Raw genomic sequence first — 14,222 nt, forward strand, 5'->3', positions numbered from 1 at the left:
GACCTCAATGTCCTCTATTCATGCATGTTATACAAACGTGTGCATAAAAAATTCATGTGATTGTATAGAGAGACTTATGTAGAAAGTTGAATGGGTTGTCCAAACTTTGTGTTAGATGGATCAAAGATCAACCACACCACTTGATATAACTTCTTCCTTGCATCAGACACCACACCAGTAATACACGAAGGGATCCAAGTAGTGGTCTAAGCTGAAGGAGAATATAAAACAAGATGGCCCTATACATCTCACATCCAAGGCCTCCACTCAAAGAGTAGAATTACCTGGCTGTGACGCTTCCTAAGCTCCATAATAGTACATTGAGAACTGATTTGTGCTCACAATTTTTCTTTTTAAAGTAGAGACAAGAATTTTTTGTCCTCAGATCTAACTTAAAACACAAAAGCATCCTAGAGCAGCAGCACTTCATTCTCTTTATCCTGAATAACACAAAATGTGACACAAAGTTAGGTCTGCACCTCAAATCTCACACCTGTACCGACTTAATGTACTTTAAACAGTACACATCACTTAATTAATAAGCCTCTGCTTACCCTCAGCCGGTATGTAGTTCTGAAATGCCCAGAAACGACAATGCTCCATCAGCCAGAATAGAACTCTGAAATAAGCCTTTACTTATCACTAACTATCTGCACACTCAAATCTTACTTGTGAAAACTACACAATATACGTTGTACAATGTTCACAAATACGCAATGCCCCTCTCAATATGTTAGTGCTACAAATATATTCAACATACTGGAGTCCCCACCTTTAGCCTTTGGTTAGCCCCCTTTGCTCACCTTGCGAAAAGAGAGTCGCAACAAAATAGAGCAAGCATACCTAACATTATACAACCTTGGCCTCCCTTGGCTACCCCCTCCGCGGAAACCACACGTTGCTTAAAGAGGATTACAACAAAAATACAGGAAACACTGCTCATTCTATCCACTCTAGAGATGCAATCAACATTATTAAAAGCTTGATTTTTGGCATTCAAGCACAGCAAAATATGTTAGCTTGACCAATTCATGAGCCAGACCAACCGCCATAGTTCCAATTGGAATCGTAATTGGGATTGGGCCCTGACCAGGGATAGCTATGCGGGTCGCCTTTAGCTTCAGTAGTTGGTTGCATGCCTGGTTCAAACTTGCCTCTTTTTGGTGGAGGAGGCGGCATGAGGGGTGGAGGTGGTGCCAATGAAGGTGGTGGGCGTGGTGGTGGCAATGGTGGTGGGGGTGGTGGCAGGTGTCCTGCCGAGGGAATCTGAAATTGAGGATACATAGGCTGCAAAGTATGCCCCTCTGGCATGGGATAAGGAGGTGGAAAAGGTTGGGGTGAAAATGTTGGAAGAAGTGGCTGACTAACTGGCAGCAGACCTGGTTGTCTTGCATGTGAAGGCTGCACTATATGTTGCCGATCTACTTGAGAATGCTCTTCAGTGCGAGCCTCTTCCAACTGTTGCTTCTCTTGACGCTGCCTGCGAGATCTCTCACCATGGCCTGGCCGTTGCTTTTGATGCCCTTCAGACTCTGACTGCTTTGGCCCAGAAGCAGACAACTTCCCCTGATTTTTTGTTTGTTTTTCTTCCATAGAAGATGAAACCCCGCTCCTTGGCTGAGATCTTGAAGACTGGTCCTCGGAAGCTTGCACCTGTGAGGGCCCACCTTTTTGTTCCTGCTGAGGTAACTGGGCTGAAGGAGTTGGTGCTTGGACATGAGTTTCTGAAGTGGTTGCTTTTTGAGAGCTAACTTGAGGGTTTTTATCATGATCATCAACAGGCTCCATGAGATCAGCATGGGACTCCTTGATATGTTGCTGGAAGTCCTGCCTTTTAAGAAATGATCGCAAACACCGTGGAGCACCACAAATAAAAATGCCATCCAAAACCTCCAACCTCTGGATCCGTGCAACTCTTTCACCACACCTGCAAGAATATTGCTACATCCACCCTTGTTATTATCAATCTATAACATGTGAAAAATGACCAGTGTTAATCATATCTTGAAGGAGAGGAACCTTGAGTGCAGGGACCTTACAAGTAGCAGCAAGAATCTCTGCGTGCACACGTCAAGCAGAACACATGCTCACAGGGATCCTGAAAACCACAAATTTTCCAGTGTTTGAGAATTAATAATGTTTTGACTGTGTGCCTTATACAAATGCTTAAACTATCATTGAAGTTAGAATCACATGCAGGTCATCTTCTGGAGCACCAAGCGCTCTATAGCTTTGAAAAATTATATTTGTTATGGTGTTCTGATAGAGCAAACAGAGCTAACATAGTATGTTGCACCCCTACTCCAAGCAGATGATGGTAACAGTGCTTCATAAAAAATAATTGAACAGAGTTTTTAAATGCTAGACAACTTTCCTAAGATGTTGAACTTAACCTGCTATTGATTCCAGAATTGATAAGCAAGAGAGAAGTAAAACCAAAAGGTGGAAATGATCCTCATGAACCTTAAGAGTGCCCTCTCAGGATCCAACCTACCACAAGAGAACACACAAGCTATGCTCTAGATTAACTCCAGGAGTTTAGCTTTAAGGAAGGGGATAATCTGACAATCCAGATGGCCGGATATTGCCATTTATTTACAGAGTTCGCCACCACCAGCTCACCAAGGTCATATAACAATCAAGTCAATTTATGTCTAGATAAGCTGAATTCTAAATACTTCTGCTTCATGCAGTTAATAGTTTCATTGCTCCAGCCTCCAACTTGCCAACCTTTTAAAGATCTGAGTGTTAGCTCCTGCACTACACACGGTTGCATGAGTAGTGTAGGGTTGCATGACGAAGTTAATTAAAACACTTATCCTCATCTATCCTCCTCAGAGAGGGCTCTAGTTTCCTGTTCTTTGAAGAGACAACCAGGAGGCAAGAACTCTAAGGATCGGAATGCAAGGACTTAAAAGCACAACTCCTCTTCCTTGGACAAGCCTCAATCCCCTAAACCGGCCTTGCATAGCTTACCTAAAAAGATGAGATTTTGCACTCATTGACAAAAGCCCGGCCACTTTGACAACAAATGTCAATCAAAAGCTAGGCAACAACAGGTAACCAAACTACTTCTACTAAAATTAAATCTCAAGCACACCAAGGGGTAGTCTAACTAATTTTCACTTGCCAACTGAAAGGGAATTCAATTCCCACCTCCACCTCCTACTGCCCACATGCCCACAAAATCATCCTCAAATCAGAAGAATCAATGACTTCAAAAATGTCATTAATATGTGTTTCCAAGTTGAGATTAACGTGATTAACTCCTACCTCTTAGCCCTTGTATCCCTTGATTGGATTGGCATCCCTCCAAGACGGATGTGGCGCCATGATAAGGTAATGTAAAATAGGAATTTGCAAAGAAGTTAAGAAGTAAAAGAAAATTGGAGGAGGAGGAGGAGGCGGCCGGGGGGGGGGGGGGGGGGGCGGGGCGTATATAAAGGAGGAGGTTGGAGGAACAAGAACTTAGAAAAAAATAAGGAAGGCGAAGAACCTAGAGAAAGAAGAAAAGAATAAGAAAAGAAGGAAGGGAGGAAGGGAGAAGAATGAGAAGTCGAGAGCTGTAGGAGCTAACAACTTCCATTCCCAAGTGTCTTCATCGTTCCCATTTTGGTCCGAAACGGCCATTCCATTTCGACGCCGCTAAAATGCCAATTTGGGGTACTATGCAACTTCCATTCCCGAGTGTCTTTGCGCCATCTTTGACCATCAGATTGGCATTAGGTACCATTAAACACCACTTCTCTAGTATCACCAATTGACACTTATGGCCAAATGAATGACCGAGGCCAACTGGCACCAGATATCACCAAGTATCTATACAGCATAACTTATAGCAACTTTTACGTTTAACATCCTCTGATTTTCTTGGGTCCCGGGCTCGTAAATTTACTCTAATCCCAGTTACACCTCATATGTGTAACATTTATTTAACCATGTGATTAAAAATTAATCCACATGTTAAGTGAGATTTCAAAAATACATGTCCTCATAACACAAGTACATGACTAGCTTTGACACATGTAGTCTACCCTTGCAGAGGCACACCTCATGGAAACGGTATTCTAAAAACTTTTCCCTAAGGTTGACAGAGTGGCGAATGCTTTGCGGATACAAACATCATCTACACCTATGAGCTTCCCACATATGTTCTCAATGCTACTTAAGCACAAGGCATCTTTGCATTTACAAGGGAGGCTTCTATCTTATTATGGAGGTTTCAAAGAGGTCTTTACAACTTCAGAGAGGGGTGACCGAAAGAAGTCAAAGGCCCAATATTATAACTATGATAAAAAGAGCCATTTGCGACATGACTGTCAAAAGTTGGCAACCTTATGGAAGAAAAAGTTGAAGAAGAAGCAAGATGCAAACTCCTCCCACAAGTCATCCTCTTTCTCAAACTCCAACTCCGATCCATTGTACAGGAGAGTTTTGGAAATGGGGAAAACGGAAACAAGGAAAACCGGAGTTTCAGAGTTTCGGCCAAATTTAAAAAACGAAACAACGTTTCAAATTGTACACTAAAATAAATATGTTATTACATGGATATATAAATATATCAATCCTACAACATGTATTCAAATTTTATACAAAACTTGAGTCTTGATGTTATATGATCGAAATCATGATTCATTACACGTGTCACAAGTGAAGACTCAATAATTAAGACAATTTAACATAGTTAAGACACAATTTTCAAAACTTTAAACAATAAAATATATTATAATTTACAGCTCATGAACCATCTAAAGATTAATATCAAGAACGGTGGAACCAAGATACATAATAAGTAAAGTCAAGATATATGTAAGTGTGTGATGTAAATAATCAATGAACACTCGGTACAAGTAACTACTGAGCAATAACTATCAACATCAACGAACAATCATAATATCATCATGTGCATATGACATGTAGAATGCCATTGGTGATTGGTAACTAGCAATTGTAATGCTAAACTGACTCTTAGCCCCTGAGATATCATGAGTCTAATCTCTAGAGCACATAAGTCAAGACTTATCCGGACTCTGAGAATCCATGCACTCCCTCCTTATCTGACTCTGAGGACCCTCGTATCCCTTAATAGGATTGACGTGCCTCAAAAACAGATGTGGCGCCATGATAAGGTAATATGAAATAGGATTTCGCAAAGAAGTTAAGAAGTAAAAGAAGTTTTAAGGAGGAGGAGGAGGAGGCGACAACGGCGGCGGCGGGCCCAGGGGAGAATATAAAGGAGGAGGATGGAGAAACAAGAAAAACTTAGGGGGAAAAAACAAGAACCTGGAAGAATAAGAAAAGGAGGAGGAGGAGGAGGAGGAGGAGTCCAAAGCTATAGGAGATAATGTGCTCGAGCAAGAGGAGGAGATAATTGCACTGAAAACCGTTCCGGACCGAAACCCACGGGCATAAAATTTGACATGAACAGTCAAAAGCCCCAAAATTTTGTGCTCAAAGCGTCAAACACACATCTGGATTTCCTCTGTCATGCATAGGACTGTCCAATTTTGCCAAAATAAAGCAATTTCAGCAAAACCCCCAAAATTTTACCAAGTGTTGATGTCCAAATTGCGCGGAATTCATCCTGTATGTACATAAAATGACCAAATGCTGCACAAATTTTGCCCAAACTGCAAAAGCCCCAAATTGCACGGGGTCCAATGTGCCTCAATGTCAAGAAATTGGGTTAATTTCAGCCCAATTTGTGCATATACATGAAAAGCTGCAAATGTCGGGGACAAAATGTCACAAATTCCTGCAATTTTTGAGACAAATATCACTGTTGCATCTTGCTCGCACCAAATCTAGACAAATCCCCAAATTTTCCAAGTCCTGCGTGCACTAATTTCAGTAAAATTGAAAGAATTTCACTAAAATGTGAAAAGCCCCAAAATTCCCGTGCAAATGTGCACCGACTTTGCAATTTTTGAGTCAGATTGTCCAATTCTATGTTGAGATCCCCAAATTCGAGAAAAGCCCCAAATTTCTGACCCGATTTTGCACAGATCTGAGATTTTGTGCTTACGCATGCGAAACCCTATTAGTGGGTGAAAGAAATTTCAAAAAAAGGATTGAATTTTTTTGAAAAATTCTGCCCATCAGTTGGGCGCCATGAGCCTCGCTGCTGTTACCATTTTGCTGGTCGCGATCGTCGCCCATCACCAGCCAAGCAGCCGTCGTGCCCGCCACGTTTGGCGCCTGTCGACGTGTGTCGTCAGCTTGATACCTGTCAATCGCCGCGCTTCAGCTGCCACGTTGGTCAACGCCCATGAAGTCGCCCGCTGAAGTCACACGCTTGTCGCAGGTCCCTCACGCCACGGTCAGCTGGTCGCCATGCAGTCGCCCTATTGTTTTGCAGGTTGACAGTTCGTGTGGAGCCCCCGTCGTGCAGCCCGCCACCTGTCACGAAGCTGTCGCCCGCTCCTCAACAATCCACAAGACTGTTACACCTGTTGATCTACCCCTCAACTGTTTGAGTGAGCCATTGGCTCTGATACCGGTTTGTAGGGCAAGGTTAGGCACGGAGATCGAGGTAGACAGACATTGCACGCTGTGAGAGAGACAGAGTGCAACAGAGCAGAGTAGAGAGTGAACACGTTTTTCGGTACAATGACGAGTGTACCACTTTAGGTTTTTAGATAGATATATGTATGAAAGTACAATGTTGTGTGTTCACACCCGTGCACATATAAAAGGCACAATGGCCCTTTATTCCCAACAGCCTCGTGTTGGTGCTTCTCGTCCTGTGTTGCTCAGCTTCATCGCCTAGTGCGGAATTTCCTCTAGGCCAGGTCGGACGGTTCCAGGGACTCTCAAGCCAAGGTGGCGTGGGCAACCATCATCCGGCATCAGTCAGAGGGAGGGCTTGGGATCATTGACCCAAAGTATCAGAGTATGGCCCTTTTGGGAAAGCTTGTAGTCCGCGGTCTCACACCACGAGAACAAACCTGGAAGGTCCTACTACAGGAGGGTCTCCAAGAGTGCAGATTGAGGCTTGGCGGGGATTGGAGACCGTCCTTGAGATGGATCTTCGCGACGGCCCAAATCACGCCCCCTAGATCCCCCTTCCTACGTAGCTTACTTCGTGTGTGTAGCAAGACCTCCATAATGCCCTAATTCAAAGCCTCCCACGTTTCACTGTCAGCCAGTGATCTGGAACCCCTAGGTCAAAGATCAGGAGGGGGTACAAATCGACGACTGCCCCCACATCCAGTGGGTTGGTTGGGAGGCCGGCTGGACCTGGTGGGAGATATAAAGGTTGGTGGACGAGAAGGTGTTGCAGCGGGCATCGGTTTGCCAGAGAGGAGTCGAGTCGAGAAGAAGGGAGATTGATGCAGTAATATCTCAGGAGTGGCTTGGCCCCCCAGTACGAAAGCTAGTAGAGCTCACGGAGGTATGGGCCGCTAAGTTTTCACCGACAGGTATCCCCCTACAAGTGGCAGGTAGAGTGGGCGGCGCCCTGTATGGGACTTTCTTCACCATTCAGGAGAGGGGGCGTCTGGCCCTTGACAAAGGACAACAGGATAAGGGGATAGCTGTCCTTTCATGGAGGAGGATTCGGGTGGTGAGCCTTCAGGGAAAGACATGGCGACTAGACCCCTATGTTTTTTGGGAGGAGCTCTGAGAGTGGCACCTCTGGATTTGGGAGGGCAGACCACTTGATGAGCTAGAGTGGCATCCAGGAGAGTAGCAATGGCCGGCCACTATGGTCGCCAAGAAGCCACCGAGGTTCCTGGAGTACACAGCCAGGATTGACAGACACTTGCTGATGCAGGACATGGACTAGGCGCCGTCACGTAGCAAGTACTGGGCGAAGCACAACATCACGGATGCTTTTCGACGGACTTTCTGGCGCCACCTATGGGACAACTAGAGGCCAAGGAGAGTATCATATTTTGTATAGCTGGTGGCACATGGAGGCTTGGCGGTAGGGAGTTGGTTAGCCTAGATGCAAAAGGATGGAGGATGTAAACACTGCACACAACAGCTTCTAGAAATTCCAAAGCATTGCCTTTGGTCGTGTGAGATAGCGCAGCTAGTGTGGAGAGGAGCATGCTGCATCATTCGCCGCATAGCACCCAGCCTTGGATGTATCTCATGGGGAGCTTTCTGTTGGTAGACAGTCAGCCAGGGCCGCCACCTTCTGTATAAGGCTAGGATGCAGGGCACGATCTTCCTTATTGAGACTTGGTTGTGCGCAGTAGCCTGCTTGGAGGATCTATCCATCCACCAGGTACTGGAGCCCACAGCAGACCGCTCTCAGGTATGGGATATCGTAGGGAGTCTCACTGGATGGCATATCTAGAAGGCGTGGTGCCAAGAGGTTTTTGGAGAAGGCTTTCTATATAGGCGACTTTGGCAAAACTCTGGACCTCCATCATCCACTCCCTTCACGGCCGATGGGACCAGGTGCAGGGCGAGTCTCGAGCTCATCAAGAGCTCCGTCTTCACTTCATGCGCACTTGGGGCTGTTAAGACTTGTTTTTCGTGATGCAAGTAAGCAGCCCCAAATGGCGATACACCCCCCTCCATGGCTTCTTGCCCCCATCCCCCCTAGACCGCCCTGAGAGGCATGTATATTTGATATTTCTATGACTCTATATTAGCTTCAACTAGTCTGTTGAGCAAGAGCACTTCTTTGTATTCAAGGTTTTCCTGAATTAGTATAGTTAGCCACACTTTATTTGCAAAAAAAAATCATATTTTGAAACACTTAAATAATACAAATCACCTTTCAAAGTACATGAGCATCAAATTAATTTGGAATCATTGAGCCAATATCTCTTGGTAACAATTGATATACAAAAGGTTTGTTACAAATATTGGCCGATCAACTGTTGTTTATGGCCTATTTTATCCCTTTTTATAGTGGGGCTCCTCCTCAATTATCATCATTTAGTAGTTGGACTTCCTGTTGGAGAGAGAAGTCAGTGTCAATGGCTAACTCTTATGTGCGACTGTCTCGTGTTTGATATATGGATTCCATTTCTGGAGCACATCTCTGAGTTCTCTTCCTTTGCAGTGTTCTTCTGTTTTCTTTCTTTTTTATCTTGTGTTCAACAATTTATTTCAGCACTTGTCTATGCTTCCATTATTGCACCACTTCGAACACTATTGAGTAGTCTCAACCTCCCATTCCTCTTCTACATAATTAGGACCCTGTCAACCATAAGGAAGTTGTGCTTACATGGGATTATAATGATGCTCATACGAATTCCGCTCTTCTCCATTGCATTTTTAAAAAGGTTCTACTGGTGGTCACCTCTTGTGAGACAACTTCAGCAATGTGGGAGAAGCCTGAGATGTTGCACAAGGCTCCATCGGTGATCCTCTATGGACAGCTCCAGCAAATGAAGTTTGAGCCTAAAGATATTTCAATCTTACTTGCTTCGTGTTACATAGGTACACAATCAACTTTGGCACAAGCAATTTGCGCTTCCAAAGGCTCATCTTGCGGGGACTATGCTCTATAAGCTTCCTCCGAAGTTTAATGAAGTAGCCAATGCTTTGCCGGCCTAAATATCATTTACGCCAATGAATTTCACACAACTATCCTTGATATTGCTTGAGCATGAGGCATCATTGAGATTACAAGGGAGGCTTCCATCTCAATATGGTGGCCATTATGACACATTTGCAACTTCAAAGAGGATTGATAAGAAAAACTCTAAGGCCCAATGCTACCATTGGGGTAAAAAGGGACATTTGCATGAGACCTCCAAGAAGTTGGCAGCTTTACAAAAAAAGAAGGCAAAAAAGAAGTAGAATATCAACTCTTATGATGAGTCATCCTCATCCTCCTCCAACTCCAACACAACACAAAAGGAGTCATTTTTTTCAAAGAAGAGGAAGGAGCTGGCTTCTCCTCCCTCTGTTGCTTTCTAGTGCAAGTGATGCAATCATCCCTCACAACTCTCCAATGCCCACAAATGAAGTGTGAGAGGATGGTGAGGTGAAGCACATGAGTCTTACCTATAGAAATATGCAAGTGCACAAGATCTAGACAGGGATATTCCTTGACACATCGACTAAAGTCTCACAGGTCATCTTGGAACTAGGATTGACATCCAGATTTACAATGGGTTGTTCCTTAACAAAGAGCAAGATTGGCTCCTAGTCTGAGCTCACATAAGAGGACACTTTGGTGGCTGACTAAAGGAGAAGAATCCATAGTCATGTATGCTCAAAAGCATCGCTAAATAACAGAATGGTTATATGCTATACTGCGAGGCATTGTTAATAAACATAGAGAGCTACTGTGATTCTTCTCTATTTTTAAGAGTTGGTTCAATCGACATCAACATCAAGTTCTCTCTTAGGTACCTTGATGGTGGGTTGGCCACTAACTACTTGGGTATCCATGGTTCTATTCTAATGGTCTTTATTGTATGGACTATTATGAGTTATTATCATTATAGCATTGTATTGTATTAGATCATGTTAGCAAATTAGTGAGCTCATGATTGACTCTAGATGTAGTTTAGTAGATTGGGCACAATAGCATATTTCATGCATTTTTTGTGCTTATTTTGTGATTTTATGCCATTATTTTATGCCCAACCAGCATTTACAACTATTTTTATTGCTGCCCGACCTGATCCAGAATTAGGCATACTTTTGGTCTATTGGTTATTGGTCTCCCTCGTCCACATTCATTCATCATTTGGAATCTTCCAAAGCCGGTCTTGTTGGAGAGAGGAAGCTAGTGCTAGAGCCCACACAGCTAATGGCTCACTATTATGCGTGAGGGTCTCATGTTTGGTATATGGATTCTATTTCACAAGCATATCTCTGAGCACTCTATTTGTGGTGTTCCTCTGTTCTTGTGTTTTCTCTTAGCTCTCTCTTTTCTCATGTTGCGCAATCTATTACGGTAGTCTTCTATGCTTCAATTGCTGCACCCACTTGTAACAAGATCATCATGGACTACTCCATCATTGTTGATATCTTTAATTTATGCATCTACGAGCTTCTTCTCTTGATTGCGATTGCTTTGCCTACCATTAACATTTGCTAATATTTGTTTCAATACTTGCTGAGCTCTGTTTAAATTAAGAGATCCATCATAATCATACACAAGGTATGCAGAGCTACACCACTTCCATACCCATAGGATTCCCCACCCTCGAGCCAATGGAGTTAAAATTTAGAGTGTGAACTTAAACTGCCACTTTTTACCACTGATTATCCCTTAAATTATTGATCTCTTTTCGTCACTCTCATTCTGATATTAGACCCGTACAATAAGGATGTACGGCTTAACTGTTCTCCAACAACAAATATCAGAAGGATCACTAGAAATTTTGAAAACCAAAATCTGGTAGTATTTATCATAACACTGGCTGCTTGCGTTTGGTATGCCCTGCAAGCACTCATTCAATGATTTTCAAGAGATGGGAATACACTCCGAGATAAAACAAAAAACTACTGATGTATGGTCCAAGAGAGAGACATACCAGGCGGCCGTAGAAGGCAATGGGGAAGTCACACCGCACGCAGAAGTGGACCTTATCACCGAGGCGACGGCGCGCCTTTCGCCCAAGGATCTTGACTACGGTCACATCAGAGACGGAGCCAAGGCCTTTTGCGACAGGAAGGTCTGCGAGCACCAGATGGTCAGGGCAGGAGACAGTGACCAAGGGCTCTGCGCCGGCGAGTGAGGGGTCTCCGGCAGAGGCCCCTCCCGCTGGGCCTGCTGCGGCGGCTCCCCCTCCTGCTCCTCCCCCTCCTCCTCCACCTGATACTGCTGCCGCCGCGGCTGCTCCTCCTGCTCCCCCGCCATGAGAGCTGGACCCCTCCCCTGCGCCCTTGCTCAGACGTATGGTCAGGTTCACCATCGACGGAGGCGGAGACCGACTCCCTGTGTCGCCAATTCTGTTGGAGTGCGTTCACATTGGAGCCGTATGGTTTCCCCACTCGTGCAGCATCTCGACAAAGGCTTTGAGAACCTTAGAAATCACATTTGACATACATATCCACCAAGAGACTCACAAATGAAGGAATTTCCTTCCACGCATGATGCCATGCAAGTTTATATCATGATGTGATATTGATCATCCTTCGGCAGAGCCTAGTCCAAAATGTTAATAAAATAGTCTTGCTTTTGAAATGGCATGGCCAAGCTCCACATAACCTTGTTTGGAGAGATATTCAAGCCACATATGTATTCACCAAAAAGAATTGGAAATGCACGAATTTCCTTCTAACTCATGCAAGTTTACCTCATGATGTAATGCCAATCCTTCTTCCACAAAGCCTAGTCAAAAATAAGCTACCACAAAGGTATGTGCTATGGGGTCAATAAAACAATCTTGCTTGAAAAGGCCATGCCCAAGTTCAACATAACCTTAGAAGTGAGAGGTTTAGGAGTACTTTCTAGAAGAGGCAATTTTACAAAAGACTTGATGGGCATCTTGAATGCTCCCATACACAACAAAGATTGATATTAAATGATTCCCAATTGTAATGTAAGCTTTCAATATATGGTAGAATAATTGAACTTGCAAATGCCAAATCCTTCTCTTGGCCATATTGTAATAGGAGGTTGATAAAGTCCTATGATGCTCCTTGTGTGGACATTTTCATGAATGCTCATTGTACCTTACAAGCAAAATGGCTTTTGTCCATGTAAGTGAGGTGGCATGGATCCCCTTTTTTTATAATCAAACTAAAATTCTTATTGTGGGGAATAAAGAAGAGATTGAGCATAACAAGGAAGTGGATGAGATCAAGAGGGAAACTCATTAGCATATCAATGCTAATGAATAAAAGAGGAGAATGGAGCTACAAGTGATCATAGAGAAACATGTGACAATAGAAAACTAGGTTTGAAGTATATGTATTGGAATGTTGTGCACTCTAATGAATGGCAAACCTCAAATTTGTCCCAACTATCCATCCTACATATTGTATCGCACTCATGTACATTTATGCATGACATATTCATAAAAAGCAATTATTTTTCCCCACTACTTTGTGAATTTCTACACATTCTTGCTTTTCTAGCAACACTAATGGCAACAACATCAAGTAAGAAGTCCATTTTTTCTAGTAGTTTTTGCACCAATTCTTAGCATCCATGCAAAGTTGATGGTAGGTATTGTGGTCTAGTTGATCATAAAAGTTGTCAATTATTTGGAGCTAGTCTTAGTAATGTGGGTGATGGGAAGTAGAGAGAGAACTCAATAAAGTTTACAAGGGATCTCAAAATCAAAGATCATAGGGATCTCCGTCTTTGATTTTAGAGGCCTCATCCTTGTAGATAGATTGGAGGTATTCACTGGGAGTAGCATACCAAGTGTGGAACATATAGATAGGTTGGAGCTCTTCACAAGGAGTAGCATTCCAAGTGTGAAACACATAGAGAAATGATGTAAAGAGTCAATTGACTTTTTTAAACCGACTTGTGTGTCAGTAGCACAACTAAGGAAGTGGTTGCTTCCTATTGAAGTAGGTGTTCTAGCTCATATGGATCCTCATCTCAATACCCTGTAGATAGGGCTAGATATGATGAAGCAAGATTGGGGAATCTTTTATTGGATATACTCAATGCCCCACCCTTGTGAGGTGCCACCAATGATTTAGGATACTCAAAGTTGTCAGGCCTCCATTATGAGGAGAAGCCATGTGCTGGACGAAAACTTTGGTCGAGTCTTAACTTTCGTGTCAAATGAGATCTATGTGACTAGATGGTCAAAAGATGACATGTGTGAGTCTATCTTACAAGTTAGATGGCGCAATTAAGCTCATAGCAATTCAAGGTCCACTATGTTGAGTTGTGGGTGTGTGGGGGTTATCAAAACCCCTATTTTGGGTCCAAGAAAATATTTTCAAAATAGCCCTTAACAATAGATTCCTAGAACATGCCTAAAAGGAATGTTCGAGAATATTAATAGACAAACACTAAATGAGTCCTAGAATGAACATTCTTAAATATTATTAAAGGGGCCATACTAAAACATTCCTAGAAGAAATATTCTAGAATATTCTTAAAGAAACTATTCTAGAATATCTTATCATGCTCTCTACCCTTGGCACCTTAAAAAAAGCCAATCTATCCACCCATTCAAAGATCATTTAGTAAGATTTAAGCTATTCACCTAGAACTTATCTAGATTTCCATCTAAGCGTCAATGTGAAAGTGCATGAGTGGATAGATTCATAATTTGTAACACTTTGTTTGCATATAAACAAATCTCAATTATTATCTAATTCATTGCGGG

General features: G+C 43.1%; 1 protein-coding gene across 2 annotated transcripts; it reads right to left on the minus strand.

The window, feature by feature from the left end:
- On the minus strand, positions 1-11,988 carry LOC148028071 (RING/U-box superfamily protein). 2 transcript variants are annotated; one of them, XR_015692680.1, is made up of 5 exons: positions 11,457-11,988; positions 2,040-2,098; positions 1,091-1,927; positions 555-619; positions 1-440 (listed from the first exon to the last, which is right to left on the minus strand). XR_015692680.1 is itself a non-coding variant. In XM_087689769.1 (3 exons), exons 1-3 carry the CDS (start codon positions 11,835-11,837, stop codon positions 1,030-1,032), a joined length of 1,338 nt encoding a protein of 445 aa, XP_087545895.1. In that variant the 5' UTR covers positions 11,838-11,988; the 3' UTR covers positions 818-1,029. The 2 variants fall into 2 exon arrangements, 1 of the variants encoding a protein (XP_087545895.1); XM_087689769.1 differs by lacking the exons at positions 1-440; positions 555-619 and having other exon boundaries at positions 818-1,927.
- Positions 11,989-14,222: the final 2,234 nt, after the last annotated feature.

The sequence above is a fragment of the Lygodium microphyllum genome, chromosome 12 (genome assembly GCF_053477565.2).
Source record: "Lygodium microphyllum isolate KBCC chromosome 12, Lygodium_microphyllum_v1.1.10, whole genome shotgun sequence".
In the NCBI taxonomy this organism is placed as follows: domain Eukaryota; kingdom Viridiplantae; phylum Streptophyta; class Polypodiopsida; order Schizaeales; family Lygodiaceae; genus Lygodium; species Lygodium microphyllum.

Excerpts from the sequence above, each read along its gene's own strand:
- LOC148028071 (XM_087689769.1), bottom strand. The coding sequence starts at position 11,837 with ATGGTGAACCTGACCATACGTCTGAGCAAGGGCGCAGGGGAGGGGTCC. Across the intron at positions 2,099-11,456 it reads TTGCCTTCTACGGCCGCCTG|GATCCCTGTGAGCATGTGTT; the intron begins GTATGTCTCTCT and ends TGTGGTTTTCAG. Across the intron at positions 1,928-2,039 it reads AGAGATTCTTGCTGCTACTT|GTGTGGTGAAAGAGTTGCAC; the intron begins GTAAGGTCCCTG and ends ATATTCTTGCAG.